This window comes from Megascapheus bottae, chromosome 5, assembly GCF_031878675.1.
Source record: "Megascapheus bottae isolate mThoBot1 chromosome 5, mThoBot2.hap1, whole genome shotgun sequence".
Classification (NCBI taxonomy): domain Eukaryota; kingdom Metazoa; phylum Chordata; class Mammalia; order Rodentia; family Geomyidae; genus Megascapheus; species Megascapheus bottae.
Genome location: NC_143513.1, coordinates 17,158,026 through 17,177,538, shown reverse-complemented (window position 1 = coordinate 17,177,538; position 19,513 = coordinate 17,158,026). Strand labels below are relative to the sequence as shown.

General features: G+C 36.5%; 1 protein-coding gene across 2 annotated transcripts in view; it reads left to right on the top strand.

Moving 5' to 3' along the window:
• The window catches only part of Tmem196 (transmembrane protein 196), a 50,948-nt gene extending 45,159 nt beyond the window's left edge, over positions 1-5,789 (top strand). For both annotated transcript variants that reach the window (XM_090332296.1, XM_090332295.1), the window contains exons 3-4: positions 475-729; positions 4,279-5,789. In XM_090332296.1, the coding sequence (XP_090188422.1) occupies positions 475-729; positions 4,279-4,338 (315 nt within the window). In that variant the 3' untranslated portion in view covers positions 4,339-5,789. The remainder of the gene's footprint in view (positions 1-474; positions 730-4,278) is intronic.
• The last annotated feature ends 13,724 nt before the right edge of the window (positions 5,790-19,513 follow it).

Sequence of the window (19,513 nt, the reverse complement as noted above, 5' to 3'; positions counted from 1 at the left end):
TCTTCCTGATATTTGTGATTATAGGAATGAGCAAGTATACCAGGCTTCAATTTCCAAAACACTAAAGTCTTCCCCCTCACTCATAAATGAGCCTTGCAAAATCTTAGCTGACAGGTTCTCTTTGCCCCTCTTTGAAAAACAAGAGTACCTGGTGGGTAGAGGGGGAGAGGCTTTTCCTAGAGCCTGGGTGCTGTCCCTGAGATGTTTTCTTTTTGCTCAAGGCTGTATCTCTACCACTTGAACTATACTTCTGCCTTTTTGTGGGGTTAGTTAATTGGAGATTAGAGTCTCATGGACTATCTTAGAGACTGGTTTCAAATCAAGTCTTCACCTTTCAGCCTCCTGAGTGTGGAGGAGGGAGCCTGGGGAGCCCAGCACTGTTTGTGTTTTTAGTATATGGCAGCATTGGGGGCATGGAGTTCTGGGTGTGTTTTGCCATTCCAGCATTAATGCCTCCTTTCTTTTCCCTGTCAGATGATCCTCTTTTCAGCCTGTTGTATCTGTGGACTCATTGGGGGCATCCTCAATTTCCAATTCCTTCGGGCAGTCACCAAGAAGACCTCATCCCTGTATCCTCTGCATCTTGCCTCCATGTCTCTGGCATGTATTGGAATTGGGGTCTGCACCCTGTCTTCCTGGCTCACTTGTCGCCTAGCCAGCTATGAACAAAGGAGGATGTTCTCCGAAAGGGAGCACTCCCTGCATCATTCCCATGAGATGGCTGAGAAAGTGAGTTTTGTACCTTTGCCTCCGCTGCTGTCGCGTGATGAAGACTGCAGTCTAGGTGAAGCAGCTTGCAAGCTTAGATGACAATTTGGAGGGACGAAATTGTGTAAGGTTGGCCCTATTGGGATAAGATAATAGCTTTCAATTATTTTATTTTTGTTTTCGCCTCCATTTATAGGCACACCTATTTTCAACAGAATTTCATCACCTCTCTGTCCACTCAAAAGCACATTTCCTAAGATAGTATTTCCTAAATTATTAACTACCTTATAAATATGAATTCTCCTGTGTTATGCAGAGGCAACACACACAAACTAAGTACCGTCTCCATTCAGTATAACACCAGCTTTAGAACTCAAATGAATAACTTTTGCTAGCTCATCCCTATGCCTGCAAGGAATTGCATTTGATTATGTATGTAAATCGGATGTTTGGGTACAAAAGGAGCTCTTTAATAAGACAACAACTATCAGTGCAGATATGACCATTCATATAAAGCTGCATTTAAGTCTCTTTTCTGAACACTTGCACATTTAGATGGCTTTTCCTGTATTTTAAACAATCATCCTTGCCTAATTATTTCAAGCAGAAAGCTAAAATAATTGCAAATGGTATAGAGAGCTACCTATATGTATATTGCATTTTGTTGTGCATTTCAATTTCTGCTAGTGGAGCTATTAAAGGGACTGGATTTCACTGTAAAAAAAAACGCACTCATGATCAGATTACATTCTGTTGAGTATGATGGAAATGAAACTTTACCAGCACAGAGCATAATAATAGTAACAAGAGGAACTACTTCTTTCTTTTAACTTACTCTGAAATTTAAAAGAATTATAGTTTATTTGTGGTTGCTTTGTGTATAATCTATATAGAAGAGAGGAGTTTCTCAAATTATCCCAAGAAAGCAGTTTTAAACAAATCTATGCATGTTCTTCCAAAAACATAAAATATAACGTAAATAGCTAGCTGATAACAAGTAGATCATAAATATACATAATCATTCTAAATTTGAATAGTGGCTATCTGTGCTCTATTTATAACAATAGTATGGTTTAGCTTTTTGTCTGTATGTTGGTGCAATATTTATTGTATACCTGTTATATTTACATTAGAGATTGAGGGCTATTGAAATAACCGACTTGCCCAGCTGCCCGGTGGTGCCCCCGACACCAGAGTTACCTACAAGGTACGCTGACTCCCAGGGAGTTATCCTGTTGTAATGTTGCGATACAACGCACTACCTCCTTTAAGAAGCCATGACACCAGCATATCCCTTGGACTGGTGCTGTCATGTGGCTCCTCAAAGTATCTCTTTCCTAAGGGCTACTTTGAAGGGTTGACAAAAGCCTTCATGGCAGAGTCTTGCAGCTTGAAAGTTGGTTGAGTATTTAAAATATTCAGCCTGCCTATACGCATCCAAACACATTTCTGCTTGGATGATTAGTAATTCCTCTTATTTCTTTTCTTCACTACATTCTAATTCTGATTGAATATCATTATTCACAGACCAGAGTTTTACTTTGAATAATAGACAAGTCTGGATAAAAACAATGTATGTCTATTGTGCCCCAATTGCGTCAACACATAGCCGATGTCGTACGCTGATCGAGTAAACAAAAAAAGAATATTTAGCACAGCACATTTGTTCCGGTGAAATCATCTGAGATGACACATTTTGAATTCATTTCCGTATTTCCAACTGCTGAAAACAAATAGTTGATAAGCTTGGTTTGTTTGAGTGGCAAAATTGGAAATACAGGAAGCCATGTAGATAGTGTGGCCTATTTGCTAGATGTATGTTCACTTGTACAGACCAGACCAAATTAAGAGGACAACCTTCCTGTTTAGCACGGCATGCCTATTTGCAAATAAACCAACATGTCTCACCCATTTAATAATTAATTTCCACAGTTATTTCCTGTGAGTAATTTTGCTGTCCATGTTGGTGTGAATTTAGTTCGGGAAATTTAGTTAAGAAAATTATTTGAAGGTGGTGCTGGTGACTCATGTCTGTGATCAAACTTGTTCTGGAACTGAGACTGTTTTGTTTTGGTTCTCAGCCAGTCCAGGTAGCACAAACAACAAAACTATTTCCAATTATGCAGGGAAATATTAGACCAGAGGTGTGGTTCAAGTGAGAGCCCTGAGCAAGCCTAAGTTCAAGTCCCAGTACCAGCACAAAGTTCTCTGATTATTTTTTTTAATTAAAAAAGCCAGCTTTCTTTAAATCCTGTAGTGTAACATGTATGTTTTAATTTTTTAAGGAAAATGACTTGTTTCTTATTTCCGTATCCATTAAGAAATTTTCCTTTTAACAAGATGAATAATAAAAGATGTTTATATGAATACTATTGATGCTCATTTGAGGGGGGTGATTTCTTACTATCTTTGTATCAGTTCTGAGTGTGTCAGATCCAGTTTCCTAGCAACAAATTTACCAATTCAATAATTCCAGTGTATTTTCAGACTTATTTTCAGTGTGAACATCACAAAAATGAAACAGCATAGAAACAGCTGGGAATGAGATAATTGAGAAAATAACTTCCACCTGAAACACGTTTTGATTTTTGTTTGTGTATGTGTGCTTTGTTTTAACTGCTCCTTTGCAAATAGGCTTGTTCAAGTGTGGAATGACGCTGTCAACCTATTGTAAGATAATTTTGCTGTCATCGTTATCAATGTGAATGGGCCTCATATCTCATCACCTTTTATTACATAAGGAAGACTATAATATTTAATAAAAGATTAATTCAAAGCAACTATTTTATGAATGTATTTTATCATCACAATTGGGATTTTAATGTTCCTTTTCTATTTATTTTTATTGTCTTCCCATGTACTTTTCTTTGTTAATTTCTTAAGAATTGTTCCCTTAAAAACACACACTGAGGTTTCACTGATTTCCTTTTTATTATATAAGTAATAAGTTATAAAAATAATAACAAGCTTTCCAGGAGGCATAATGTTACGTGTATGTAATCTTAATACTCAGGAGGCTTTAGAAATTGGGACTAACCTGAGATATGCAGTGAGACCCTGTCTCAAACACAGTCTTTCCTTTTGTGATTGTCTATGATGCATTATTGCAAATTAGCATTGAACTTTTTATGAGTTGGTACTCAAAAGGCAAGATGCTTCTCTTTAGAATAAATGTTATTCATAGAATGTGTTAGCATATTTTTGACATGCTTCCCAGAGGCTGGACACCTGGGAAACATGGTCCCTTAACTACCTTCTTTCTAGATAGCGTCCTCCACAATAGAGTTGAGTGAGGAAAAGGCAAAATCAGCAGTAGGACGAGAGAATGAACTGATTTTGTGAGTAGAAAATTTCACTCTAAAAGACTGTCATTTTTAGTGTGACCATGTGCTCTACTAAGAGGTCGTAACATTCTATTTCTTCAAATGCATCAAAAGTATCAATTCACGAGATTTCTCTCAGACCCCCAAAAAGGTTTTTCCATGGCTTGAAATATCAGTTTTGCTAACCACATAACCAAATCTATCCCTTACTCTCAATTTTAATTACTTCGTATTATTTTCCTAACAGGAAATGACAGACAATATGAGCAATGGAAGACCACCGCTGATATTTAATGGAAGAGTGTAACAATGATTTGTAAAGAATTGAACCTGTTTAGGGTGTTTCACGAAGCAACCAGATACCAAAGGACCAAGAGATTAAATTTAAAATTCTTGCATTTGCTTTTATCTCTCCTGAGCATCCGCTGAAATTACTCTTCCTGGATTTTGCTTCCTTTATTCTCCAGCTTTTCCTCTGGAGAAAGAAACTTCCCAGAAAGGCTCGAGTTAGACATTTCAACAGAGCTGCAATATGTTTCCATGAACACTTTTCAGGAAATGAAAGTAAATAAAACAAGAGGAAGATGCATATTCTACAAACATTATTTTACTGGCACGAATATTAGATTTATAATTCCATATTTCATATGAGTAACTGAAAAATGGAGGTATCAAGAAATAATACTTTTGATGGGTTTGTTTTGAAAGAGGTGTCTTCAAGAATGCCACAATTTAAAAAAAAAAGCCTCAACAATGCCTTGTTATAATAACATTGTAATTATTTTCAATTTGTGAATGAACTATATTTCATAATTTATTTATATATGGCAAAAACAAAATATAAAAAGGAATTTTTAGAGAGAAGATTAACCAGTATGATATTTTTGCATTTTTGCACAAAAGTGAAAAGTTGTAAGTGAACTCCATGTATAGATTAAACAGGTTTGGCTCATAATATGTAGCTTGATCTGCATGTTCACGAATAATCCTGAGAATACAATATGTTGTGTATATGTGTATATATATACTGTACATATGGAAAATGTAAACAACATATATTTATAGCTACATGAATGTAGTTGGTAGTAGAAAGGAAATTGTGATAAGGATATTCCAACATGTATAGAAGAGAATTGCTCAAGGCTTTTTTTATGCCCACAGAACCACATGTTTAATTTCTACTAAACATTTCTTTTTATTATGTCTGCTACATGTAAATATTCTTGCTGATATTTATGGAGCCGAGTGATTAGAACAATGCTATATAAAAGTTGTCTTAGTATGCTTATGATGTTTACATAGTTATTATTAAGATTAATTTGTAAACAACTTATAATCATATACTTTCATATCTATAAATGAAATCCCTCATGGTTATACATGATATGTAAGTATTTTAAACACTTGTCAACCCAATTAAATTATACAGAATGTCAGACGATTTAGTCATTAAATGAAGTTACAATTAGCTTTGCTATTGTTTAGGTGTTTGCTTTCATTTTGGCAATTAACAAGAAGTAATATAAACATATTTATCCAAAAGAATTTGAAAGAACTATTTATAAGAGAAAATAAAATGATAAACTAAAATTCAGGGGGCTAAATTCATTCTTTCTATTCATGATGGAATGTTAATACATCAAACAAATCTGTAGACACAAGACAATAGCATGTAATTTAAAAATATTTATGAGATTATAATCTTTGGCAACAAATGAATCTAATATTTTTAAATCAATAATTCCCACATTATTGTATATTTTTATTACTTCCCAAAGCTAATCAATTTTCAAATCATTTTTATGAGTTGTTTACTGAACTACTGAACTTTAATATCCAACTTCAGAAAATGTTACAGCTTATACATATGCTTATGAATTTTAATTGTACTAAAAATAATCATCAATGGAGTTAATCTGAAGCTTTTTCATTGAATAGCAATAAGATCGTGATTTAATGTATTTTCACTGGCTTCTTAAAAACAATTATGGCTAAAGTAAACTGACTACTCTGTTCAGGATAGTGTTTCACAATGTCCCCTCTCATTTGGAAAACTTTTCCATCTAATAATTATAGATCTTTCACATAAGTGCAACCCAAAATAGTGGATGAGTATTATCACCATTCATTTCATGCCACAAGCAAGTGTGCCATGTGTCCCTAAAAAGGTAAAGTATAAAGTGCAGCTATTTTGTGTATCCAGGATTATACTGAATTTATGCAAGTAAGTCAGTTTGGTACTGACAGACTAAACCACTGACTGGTTGTCAGCTGCATTTCTCTACAGACATGTTTGTATAATAAGAAATACCACTGAAATATTTTAATGCCTTTGAACTGATAAAACTCACATGTTAATTTACACAAGTAGGCACAACTGTGCTTTGACATAGAGTTAAAAAGAGAAACAATCCCATCACAATTACCCAAATAGTTCTCAGTATATGCTTAACCATACATAGATATATACTTAAATGCAATTAGTTCAACACAGTGTTTTCTGGATTCCGCTAGACATCAGCTGGAGTTAAACGCAGTTAGTTCAACACTGTTTTCTGGATTCAGTTGTGGGGGCCATGTAGTGACCCCTGAGATAACTGAGGCAAGGTAAAAAGACATTCAAGTAGCTGAACACCTATTTTTCACATGACACTGTTTATGATCTAGGCATTTTAAAATGACTACATTATAGTTTTAGTAAGAGATTATCCTCGAGGAGAAGAAATGAAACACCATTATTTAAAAAATATATGAAACAGATGTGCAGGTGTGCTCAGAGAATATCAAACCAAGAGTTAAGCTTATAATAATCTGAAAAGTGAACTGCCTTGGAAATTTTCAAACCTTTTTGTGTATGCTCTGTGTGTGTGTGTGTGTGTGTGTGTATGTGTGTGTGTGTGTGTGTATGCACACTATGGTTTGAAGTAGCATATCGTATGATGAGGCTATCGATGTCTATGTAATAAAACGGTGTGTTTTGAAACAACATATTATATTGGCTTTCTTTTCATAATACAAAAATGTTTTCCCCTCATAGCTGTATAAATAAAAGTGTGATCCTGAGATTGGCAGCAGGCAGACTGCTATGGATGAGAACAAGAATCACAGCTGGAAGGCATGAAAGTAGAAAAGGATGCTACTGGAACATGTTCAAATGCAGAGAGGGAGTGGGTGATAATACAGAACTAAATGAGGGTAGTAAGTAATATAATGAAATCCTTGGCATGCCAGGAGGAAATAAGATACTGATCATTGACTCAGAATTAACTCAAGGTAGGTAGGACTGAGACAGCAAATCTCACAAACGAAGCAATAGTTAAGAGGCTTTCAATGGCCTGTTTGGGTTTATCAAATTGACTGAAACCTGTTCTATGAGTGTAATATCATTTAGTATTTCTGTCTTCACACACTAAATGCTAGAAGGACTTCATGATTCAGTTAACCAAAAATAACCTTATATAAATAAATTTATATGTGTGTCTTATGGTAGGGAAATATTACTTTATTTAGAAACACTGAGAATCATATTTAAATATGATCCAGAACAGCCAATAGTAATATGGTCTACAAGTGTAAAAGTGAATTGCATAAGGTCATCAAGTCACTTTTCTAAGGTACTCTGGCTTAGATCTTAAATGTTCCCCCAAAAGTTCATGAGCTGATTTCTTGGTTCCCAGACAAAGGTGGAAGGTTTTGGAACAGTGATTGGCAGGATCTGGGTCACTGGGGGTATGATTTTGATAGAGATATTAGGACTCTTATCCCTCCCTTTTGCTCTTCTTTCCTCCATTCTCCCATCTTTTTTCTTTATCCCTCCCTCCCTCCCTCCCTCCCCTTCTCCCTCCCTCCCTCCCTCCCTCTCCCTCTCCCTCTCCCTCTCCCTCTCCCTCTCCCTCTCCCTCTCCCTCTCCCTCTCCCTCTCCCTCCCTCCCTCCCTCCCTCCCTCCCTCCCTCCCTCCCTCCCTCCCTCCCTCCCTCCCTCCCTCCCTCCCTCCCTCCCTCTCTCTCTCTCTCTCTCTCTCTCTCTCTCTCTCTCTCTCTCTCTCTCTCTCTCTCTCCCCCCGTACATCTCTATCTGTTCCTGCTTTCTCTCTTTGCTTTTGGATCACCATGAGGTGAGCAGCTTCCTCCACACATGCTTACCTTCCTGAATTTCTATATCATTCTAGGCCCAAATAATCAGAGCCACCTGATAATGTACAGAAACCTTTGAAATTGTAAGCTAAATTGGTTACGTCAGGTCATTTGTGATAATGATGGAAAGCTAATTAACACACAGGGTCTCCCTACTACAACTAATATGACAAATTTGAATATAAGTTAATTTAATATAAATCCATTTTTAAAGTAAATTTTCAATTCTTTCATATTTGATAGGCAAAATAAGTTGAGCAACTCCTCTCTTTTTGGAACAGTATATTCAGCCATTGCTATGTGTCAACATCTACTCTTGGAATTCTTATGCTGGGGAAGGTGCAAACAACAGCACATTGCCTTTAATTTATTCTCTGACAGCTTTTAAAAAGTGGCATCTTGGTGAGGGTGGGGGTGGGGTAGGGAAATGGGGACCAAGACATGAGAAAGGGTATCAACGTATGTGAAGTAATGCACCTTCCATCTGGTGAATGTAATGTAAACCTTCTATTACTTACAATAAAAATATATGGAAAAAAATAAAATACTGCAAAAAAGTGGCATCTTGGGCCGGGAGTTTGGCCTAGTGGTAGAGTGCTTGCCTAGCATGCACGAAGACGCAGGTTCGATTCCTTGGTACCACATACATGGAAAAAAGCCAGAAGTGGTGCTGTGGCTCAAGTGGTAGAGCTCTAGCCTTGAGAAGGTCCAAGGACAGTGCTCAGGCCCTGAGCTCAAGACCAGGACTGGCAAAAAAAGAAAAAGAAAAAAGAAAAAAAGTGGCATCTTTTAAAACCTTATGTCCAAAACTATACTTTCACAGATATTGAGCAAACATTTTTCAGAAATGTAGAGAGAGCATCTTAAGTACCGTTTGGTTAGAACACTGTTTCCAAATAAAATTTTAGAACTTGGCATTGCTTCATTCTTTTCTTCTTTAATTCATGCTTTTCTGGAAACATATGTAATATTTCTTACTCCAGTATATTACAGCCAAGAAATTCAATTGTTCCAGATCCATAAATCATAAGTTGCCATTGACTCACAGTAGAGGAAATCAATTCCAATTGGATGCCTAGTAAAATTATATAGATTTTTTAACACTCTCTGCCCAAGAAAACTCTGTATTGAATATAAGAGTCTTGAGTAGGAATGATTCACAATAATATGTTATTACTGAAAGGTTGAGCTATAGAATGATGAAATATTTTATTAGGCTAAGATTTGAGTATTATCTAAATCAGCTGTCAATTTGTTAAAAGACAGTCCTACTTTTAGGCAGATAGATTTCTTGTAGTTGGAAGTTTTTGAGCAAATGGAGACATCTTTATTTCCCTTGATATCAGCCAAAAATTATTTTAAATTTTTTCTCCATTAACAACCAAAACTCTACTCAACCACACAATACATTGTATAAGCCTTTCTCCCAAATCAAAATGTATTATATTACTAAAAGCTGCCACACATACTCTAGAACTTGGCTGACACTTGACAGAATCACTTCAAATCTTGATAGAGTAGTACTAGGTCCCGCAACCACAAGAAATCAGGATTATAACCAATCTTTACAAGCAACACATTATGGTCCTGGTCCTTACCAGGACAATGTTTCTCAAGCATCTTTCCATCATACCCTAGAGGAAAGCTGAAAGAAATACTTTGAAAGGCCAAGGCTAATGCTCAGAAGAAAAAAAAAGCTGCAGATTCATTTGTCAGTGACTCCACTACCATTCTCTCCGAACCATATATCAGCACAGGAATCAGGAAACGCACCCATACAATGCAAAAAGCCCTTTTAGGATAGCGGTCCAGTTATCCACATCCTCACTATGATTCAAATTCTTCTGAGATACAATCAAAGTATGTTCATATCAGACTTCAAAGCATATTAATATTCACACCTAAACTAAAACGGTAAAGGTTCTACGTTCTCTCTATTAACATAAATTAGTGCAAAGAATTCAAGTTTCCAAGCTACAATATAATGAATATTAGACATTTTATTCTAGTTCTGTCGCTGAGCCCAAAGGATAACCATACAGCATAAGAAAAATAAACTTTTATCTCATATTGTTACAGTACCTCACTTTGTTATCTGACATATTTAATTTATTTGTATTTGGTTATTTGAAATTTGATAGGGAAGGGGGGAAAACCAAGACAGGGGGAGGGCGGGGGGGGAGGGTAAAGGGTACCAAGACATGTGAAAGGGTATCAATGTATGTGAAGTAATGCACCTTCTATATGGCAAATATCATGTAACCCTTTTATTAATTACAATAAAAAATAAAAAAATACAAAAAAGATTGCAGAGTTTTAAGAAGAATAAAATTGCTTATGAGTAAAAAAAGAAAAATAACCTTTTATACATGTAATATGATAACATGTATTATCTATAAATTTGAACATTCCTCTATTATAATACAATCATTTCTTTAAACTATGAATGATGTATAGACACCAGTATATTAAAGGGTTGAAATGGTATCTGATGGTACCTCTGATTGTACCTTTTTAACCAAATTTTGTGATATATGCATACACTAGTAAGAACGTCTAACAAACCACTAGTTTTCTTCTTTATTTGTATTTTATTTTTTTAAATATTTTTATTGTAATTAATAAAAGGGTTACATGATATTTGCCACATAGAAGGTGCATTAATTCACATACATTGATACCATTTCACATGTCTTGGTCCCCATTACAATCCTCCCCACCCCCCTATCTTGGTTTTCCCCCTTCCCTGTCCAATTTCAAGTAACCAAATACAAATATATCCAATATATCAGATAACAAAGTGAGATACTGTAACAATATGAGATAACTGAGGGACAGCAAAAGAGATGAGAGATAACATAGGACATTAAGGACAACAATCATTCATTATATGGCTTTTGTTTCAATTTCCAACAGGTCCATTCAATTAGCTTCATACTATATGGCCTTATGTATCAAGGTTTTGCTCTATTGCAGATCTCTGCTAGTAGAGCCCAAGGTTTCTACTGATTATGACAAATGAGGGGAACCATTGAGCCTAAGTTCCTTTGAGTCTGGCATACTTCACTTAATATGATTTTTTCTAAGACTTTCCATTTCCTAACAAATGGGGTGATGTCGTTTTTTCTGACAGCAGCATAGAAATCCATTGTGTACAAATACCACATCTTGTTGATCCATTCATCAACTGAGGGACATCTAGGTTGGTTCCATATCTTTGCTATGGTGAATAATGCTGCAATGAACATTGTTGTGCTAGTGGCTTTAGTATTTCCTAGTTTCTGGATGGTTGGGTAAATGCCAAGTAGTGGAATTCCTGGGTCATAGGGAAGCTCTATGTTTAGCCTTTTGAGTCACTGCCACACTGCTTTCCATAGTGGTTGAACGAGTTTGCACTCCCACCAACAGTGTAGTAGTGATCCCTCCTGGCCACATCCCCTCCAGCATCTCTTGTTATTAGTTTTCCTGATCCTGGCCATTCTAACTGGAGTGAGGTGGAATCTTAGAGTTGTTTTGATTTGTATTTCTTTTATGACCAGAGATATTGAGCATTTCTTCATGTGTCTATAGGCCATTTTTGTTTCTTCTTCAGAGAAGACTCTCTTTAAGTCTTTGGCCCATCTTTTAATGGGATGGTTGTTACTTTGGAGATTAGTTTTGGAATGATTCAATTTTTTGAGCTGTTGAGATATTTTAGATATGAGGCCTTTGTCCATTTTATGGTTGGTGAAGATCTTCTCCCACTCTGTAGGCTTCCTAATTATTTTACTAGCTATGTCCTTTGCCATACAAAAGCTCTGCAGTTTAATGCAGTCCCACTTATCCAGCCTTTCTCTGATTTGTTGTGATTCTTGGTCCTTATTAAGAAAGTTTTGACCTGTGCCAAGGTAGCCTAGTGTATCTCCTATTCCTTCTTGTAAAGTTTTCAGTGTGTCAGCTTTTACCTCCAGGTCTTTGATCCATTTGGAGTTAATTCTAGTGCAGGGTGACAAAGAAGGATCCAACTTTAGTTTTCTGCAGGTGCTTAACCAGTTCTGCCAGCACCACTTGTTGAAGAGGCTATCGTTCTTCCATTCTATTTTTTTTGGCTCCCTTGGCAAAGATTAGGTGGCCATAGGTCTGTGGTTTAATATCTGGGTCCTCAATTCTATTCCATTGATCTTCAGGCCTGTTCTTGTGCCAGTACCAAGCTGTTTTGATAATTACTGCTCTGTAATAGAGTCTAAAGTTTGGTATTGAAATTCCTCCAGTGCTGTTCTTTCTGCTAAGAAGTGTTTTTGCTATACGGGGTCTTTTATTATTCCATATGAAATTTTGGATTGCCTCTTCTAGTTCTTTAAAGAATGACATTGGGGTATTGATGGGTGTTGCATTGAATTTGTAGATAGCCCTTGGCAAGTTGTCATTTTTCATGATGTTAATTCTTCCAATCCAGGAGCCTGGGAAGTTTTTCCATTTCCTCAGTTCTGCTTTAATTTCCTTTTTCAGGGTTTTCAAGTTTTCATCAAAAAGGTCCTTTACATTCTTAGTTAAGCTAATTCCTAGGTACTTTCTTTTCTTTGAGGCTATTGCAAAAGGAGTTGCTTTCCTAGTTGTTGCCTCGTTCCTCTCACTGTTGGCATAAAGGAAGGCAGTTGAGTTTTGAGGGTTAATTTTATAGCCTGCTACCCTTCCAAAGTTTTGAATCAGCTCAAGGAGCTTGGGAGTAGAGTCTATAGGATTCTTTAAATACAGAATCATGTCATCTGCAAAGAGGGATAGTTTTCCTTCCTCTTTCCCTATTGGATCCACTTTATGCTTGCTTCTTGCCTTATTGCACTGGCTAGGAATTCTAATACTATGTTAAAGAGGAGTGGAGAGAGTGGGCATCCTTGTCTCATTCCTGATTTTAGAGGGAATGGCTTTAGATTTTTGCCATTAATATAATACTAGCTGTGGGTTTGTCATACATAGCCTTTATTATATTGAGGAATATTCCATGGATTCCTAGTTTCTCCAGAGCTTTTAACATAAAGGGATGTTGGATCTTGTCAAATGCCTTTTCTGCATCTATTGAGACAATCATGTGATTTTTGTCCTTGCTCCTGTTGATGTGTTGAATTATGTTAATTGATTTGCCTATGTTGAACCAGCTTTGCCTCCCTGTGATGAATCCTGTTTGATCATAGTGTATAATTTTTTGATGAGTTGTTGTAGATGGTTGGCCAGTATTTTGTTGAGAAGTTTTGCATTGATGTTCATCACATAAATAGGTCTATAGTTCTCTTTCTTTGATGAATCTCTGTCTGGTTTGGGGATGAGGGTAATACTGCCTTCATAGAATGAGTTTGGTAAAGAATCTTCATTTTCAATTTCGTTGAAGAGCTTGAGGAGTATTGGTGTGAGCTCTGCTTTAAAGACCTTTTAGAATTCAGCTGTGAATCCATCTGGCCCTGGGCTTTTCTTAGGTGGAAGGTCTCTAATTACCCTTTCTATTTCAGAGCTTGAAATAGACCTGTGGAATTGGGTTAGTTCTTCTTGGTTTAGTGTGGGTATGTTAATATTGGCTAGGAATTCATCCATTTCTTCTAGATTCTCAAATTTGTTGGCGTAAAGGTTTGAGAAGTATTCCCTGATGATACTCTGGATCTTGGTAATTTCTGTCGTGATATTACCATTTTCATCTGCGATTTTGTTTATTCGGTATGCTTTCTTCTTTTTTTGGTAAGATTTGCTAAGGGTTTGTCAATTTTGTTAATTCTTTCAAAGAACCAACTTCTTGTTTTGTTGATTCTTTCTATAGTTTTTTTGTATTGAAAATCATTTAATTCTGCTTTGATTTTAATAATTTGCTTCCTTCTACTGGGACTAGGGTTGGTTTGTTGCTCTTTTTCCAGGAGCTTAAGGTTACACATTAACTTGTTGGTTTGCAATTTTTCCAACTTGTTGTTGTAGGCACTCAGAGCTGTAAATTTTCCTCTTCTTTATTTGATCTGCTGATTTCATGTCTGGGTGTTTGGCTTTGTGATGCTGTCCTGGTTTCAGTTCTTGGCTCCTTCACTTGAACCTGAAACTTCATCTTTCCAATTGTGAAGCTGTAACAGTGATCTGACTCCGTTCTCTTCATTCAGAATTGTCTAGAAGGACTCTCTTCTGATTTAGCCTGGAAAATCCAATCTTGGTCTTTGACCAGGCATAAGGTTACAACTAAAGTGGCTGCAAAATTTTAAACATCTAGTTAACCTGCATTTATTCAAATTGGAAAAAGGGACTCAACATATGAACTTCAGACATCAGAAAGACAGCAAAAGCCCCTTAGACCTTAAACGTAGAGAGAATGGAAAATCTAGAAAGCTATTAGAAACAGGTAAATGGCTCTGAGCTAGCAACCAAAGTAAAATCATTTACAGATAAAGGGATTTGTAAATCAAAGAGAAAATTAATTTTCTTATACACAAAATTCTTCCTTTATATGTCTGTGTCTTGCAACTTGTGTCTTTGTTCTGTTTTTTCCTCTGTAAGCCTATAGTGAAGCCTACTTAAATCTGTAAGAGACTATCAGTATGAAAGGGTTCTCCTTAAGCCAGAGCTAAGAATGTCAGTGCCATCCTACAGTCAATATGGTTCAGGATAGCTGGAATCAGAAAATACCAAGTGGGCAGAAGATAAAGGATTAGAGTTGATTTTATTTGGGATTTAGCCACCCATCAAAATACACTTTTCAGTGCAAGTCTTTGAATTCCATACATATTATTTTAAAATGAGGATAATGATGATAACTGGGTACCAGTGGCTTATGCCTATAATCCTAGTTGACTGGGGATTCTGAGAAGGAAGGATCATGGCTCAAATCAAACCCCAGGCAGGAAACATCCAAGAGATTCTTATCTCCAAGTAACTACAAAAACCTGGAAGTGGAACTGTGGTTCAAAAGAGCTCTAGCCTTGAGCAAAATATTCAGAGATGGTGCCTAGGCCCTGAATTCCAAATTCAAAATTTTCAAATTCCAGGATAAGGATGAAAAATGAGGATGTATAAAAATGTTCAAATCCCTCTGACACTTCTGTGACCTATTGTTTTGTTACTGGACAAGTCCACTTTTTGTCACTGGAGAAAGACATTTCATTACTCTAGTGATTTCTAAACCATGGAAGTATTCAGAGTTCCCTTTGGCCATTAGCGGGCTTTAGAGGCTAATTCACTGGGATATTTTTCCTAATCATATCAGAGTAAACTATGTATCAAAACCCACACAATAGCAGACATGGTGACCATCCTACAACTTGTGCTTGAAGACTGAAGTATTCAGATGGTGAATTTGAGGCCCAAACTAGCTTACAAAGCAAGCCCCCATGTCAGAAAATAAAAACAAAATAAAAACCACTTAATAAACTGATATGATAGTTCGCACCTGTAATCCTAGCTCCTCAGGATGCTGAAATCTGAGGATCACAGAAGGTAGTCTAGCAAGGAAGCCCAAGAGACTCTCATTTCCAAGTAACCTGTAAAAAGCTTGAGGTAGAACTGTGTGCTATAGTGGAAGAACACAAGCTTTGAGAGAAAAAGGAAAACAGATGCTTACATAACAAATAAGAAAGCACCATAACTAACTTTTCATTTGTATTTATTTTCCCACCTTCAAAATTTTCATACCACATTCTTTGAAAATAAAGTTAAGGACCTCTGAACTCACACCCACACTGACTCTGCAGCCAGCAGGTGGCTTATTAAACTACAGTTTTAATGCAATCTTCAAAAACTGTCAGTGAGCTGAGGACAGATGGGAATAAATGAAATTTCCACAGCTCTCTTGCAAACACTGTGGCTAATTTTAATAACCAGACTTCTCAGAATTGAAAATGTGAGATTTGAAAACAGAATATTAAACTGAGTTGCAGCACAGGTTGACTAGAAAGGAAGCAGGTCCTTAAAAGAAATACTGAAGCCTGTTTTCATAAGATAAGAGTAAATTTTACAAAGAAGGCACATTATCTCTATTAGGTAGCCTCACCCATTTTGGGTACCTTCTTCACTCCTTCCCAAACTCGGGCAACAATGAATGGTCACTGTTGTGTTGAGCAAACTCACACACCTCACATCCACACATATCTCAGAAGTTTGCGCGTGTTTGTGTGTGCGCGAGTGTGTCTGTACTAGGACATGAACTCGGGCCCAAAGCATTATCCTTTAGCTTTTTCCACTCAAGGTTGGTATTCTACCACCTGAGCTACACCTTGACTTCTTACTTTTTGGTGGTTAACTGGAGATAAATGCCTCACAGTCTTTTCTGTTCTAGCTGGCTTCAAACTGTAATCCTCAGACCTCAGCATTCTACTTAGAATGCTACTTAGCTACTTAGCTAGGATTTCAGACATAAACTTCTGTGCCCAGCTATCAGATTTTTTTTAAATTTAAATCAATGTTTTATAACTAGGTTCTTTTATCTAAAAGGCTTTGTTTCTGCTCTCTTGGCCTTCCAAGAGCAGGTTTGTAGATACTCCAATAGGCAGTTAAAGTCAGACTCAAGTAGACACTGCTAAAAAATTGGCATGAGTATTTAAGGGCTAGATTTTAAAGTTCAAGCTAAACTATTTTTCTTTTCTTTTCCTGTCTTCTCTATCTCAGTATGTTGAGCGGGGGGATTGGTCTTCTAATTACCTTCATAAGGGCCCAATGTGATTTACCATAATCCAAATAGTAAAACTATATTCATACACTACAGACAAGGATACAGGTTCCATGTAGACTGAGGAAGCTGAATCCACACTATCTTTTCATAGGAACTGGTATTTTAGATGTTCTTTCCAAAATTCTCAGCTAATAAAGTTTATTAACTGGCATGCAGATAATCAAGGCAAAGCTGTTTAGATAAATGATTAAATAAAGACAATTCATAGATGTATACCTTTTTACCTTTATTCATTAAAATATAACTTGAGCGTATTTGTTGTTACTTTAAAGTGCTCCTGTGTCTTTATGAGACACAGGAGAATTGTAGGTTTGCCTATGCCTAAGGGACGATGGGTAACCCTGGCAACGCCAATAAAATTAACCATAATTAGACTATCATCCTAGCTACTCAGGAAACTGATATCTGAGGACTGAAGCTTGAAGACCACCCAGGATGCTCCAACTAAGCATCAAAACAGCCAGAAAAGGAGCTGTGACTCAAATGGTAAAGCACTACCCCTGAGCAAAAAAATCTCAGGAATGGGGCCCGGACCTGAGTATAAGCCCCAGGACCAGCACATACAAAAAAAATTAATAAAATAAAAATAAGCAAACATAGTTTATCAAGAGAACTGCTTTTTCTCTCTGAAAATAGTACTATATTTCTTGGAAATAATTGCATTTGGTTCATTATAATTTAATGATCCTCTAACTAAAAATAAGACCCATAATTTTTTTTTTTTGCCAATCCTGGGCTTGGGCTCCTTGGACTTGCTCAAGGCTAGAGCTCTACCACGTGAGCCTCAGCACCACTTCAGCTTTTTTCTGTGTTTGTGGTACTGAGGAATCAAACCCGGGTCTTCGTGCATGCTAGGCAAGCACTCTGCTACTAGGCCAAACTCCTGGCCCAGGACCCATAATTTTATCCTTTGCAATTTAATCAAAGGGGAACATGAGCTATAATTCTTTATTATATATAGGAACCATGTGGAGACTTAGCAATGGTACTATTTTTTTTTACAGTCCTGGGCCTTGAACTCAGGGCCTGAGCACTGTCCTTGTGCTTTCTCAAAGCTAGTGTTCTACCACTTGAGCCACAGCACCACTTTCGGCTTTTTCTCTGTATATGATTCCGAGAAATTGAACCCAGGGCTTCATGCATGCTAGACAGGCATTCTACCGCTAGGCCATGCTCTTGGGCCATGGTGATTTGTTTTTATGAATCTAACTAATTATGTACAACCTTATAAACAAAGTTTAGTACATTTTATATATCAAGTCAAATGAAACAAAAAATGATTACCACTGTGGGTTTATCAATTATAGTTGAACAATAATAGTTGAACTTTTCTGAATATCTACCCTTACACTTCAAATCTTATTAGAGTCAAGTCACAAACATGAGCAAGCATTGTAATCATGTGGATGGCTTGTTCAAACAGAGTTCTGGCTCCATCTTAAGTTGAATGAGCCTGATGTTGATGCTTTGGGGGGCTAAAAATCTGATTTGAAGACAGTCAGTAGAACAGAACACTCGCAAGCAAACTGAGTTTTAGGGAGAGATTCATTGTTCTCTAATTTCTTGTTTTATAATATATGCTTTAGATTGGAAAGTGTAAAATCCACTATGCTTACTGATGTGCTGTCACTTCTTCCCATATTGTTTATAGGCAGGGTCCATCCATTAGTATTAGAAATCTAACAAGCAAGTTGGGAGAGCTTTAAGAGTCAAAAACTGATGCTAAGATGTAAGGATTACCTATAAAATCAACCAAGCCATCAATACATAACTGAATTTTGCCATTTGTACAGTGTATTAGGCTGAAGATTCAAAAAAGAAAGTAAAGGTCGTGTGTGCCATCTGCTGACAAGTTTGTGACTTACAAGTGGTTTTCCTCAAAGATTAATTTCTTAATGTTAGGGCTTGAGATCCCAAAATAAAGTACGCAAATTTGAACATGTATTTTTCACTAACAGTGTTGTATTTCACAATTTATTGAACCACTCAAAGGACTACTATTTCCTTATATATTATTTATTTCACATAACTAGCTTGGAAACAAATGTTTTAATTCTTCTGACAATATGACTGTACATTTGTGTTCATATGCATATTTGGAGGGAACTCTATCAATAAAATATTTTAAAGGTATACTAAATCAAAATAATTGTGTTTACCTGCACCAATTTCCATATATATCGTTTGCTTAAAATTACAACATAGTAAAATGGATTTGAAATTAATCACACTAATATCACAAAAACAAATCAGGAAATTAGAACCAAAGCATCCTCCAGGATTTACTCATATTCTCTTTTTGATTGCTGGTTGATTGGTTGGTTGTTTTGCTTTTTGACCATATTGAGAACAGAGGGGGAAATTGAGTTCATGGCCTTACTTACTGGGCTGGCACTCTACCACCTGAACCATACCTCAGCTCTGTCTATCAATAGTTCTTAAGATAAGGGCTCTTTTACTTCTGTTGCCTGGGCTTGCCTCAAACCATAATCCTTTCACTTAATTTTCAGCATAGCTCCTTACTGGCAAAAGTCATCACTACCCAGCTTACCCCAGTTTTCTACATTCCATTCTTCCACTATTATATTGTATTGTTACTCAAGAAAGGTTCTATGCTCCTGGACCCAAAGCCAACTTCACAGACTTGAGTCAAGCATATTATACAAATTGTCTCAAAGAA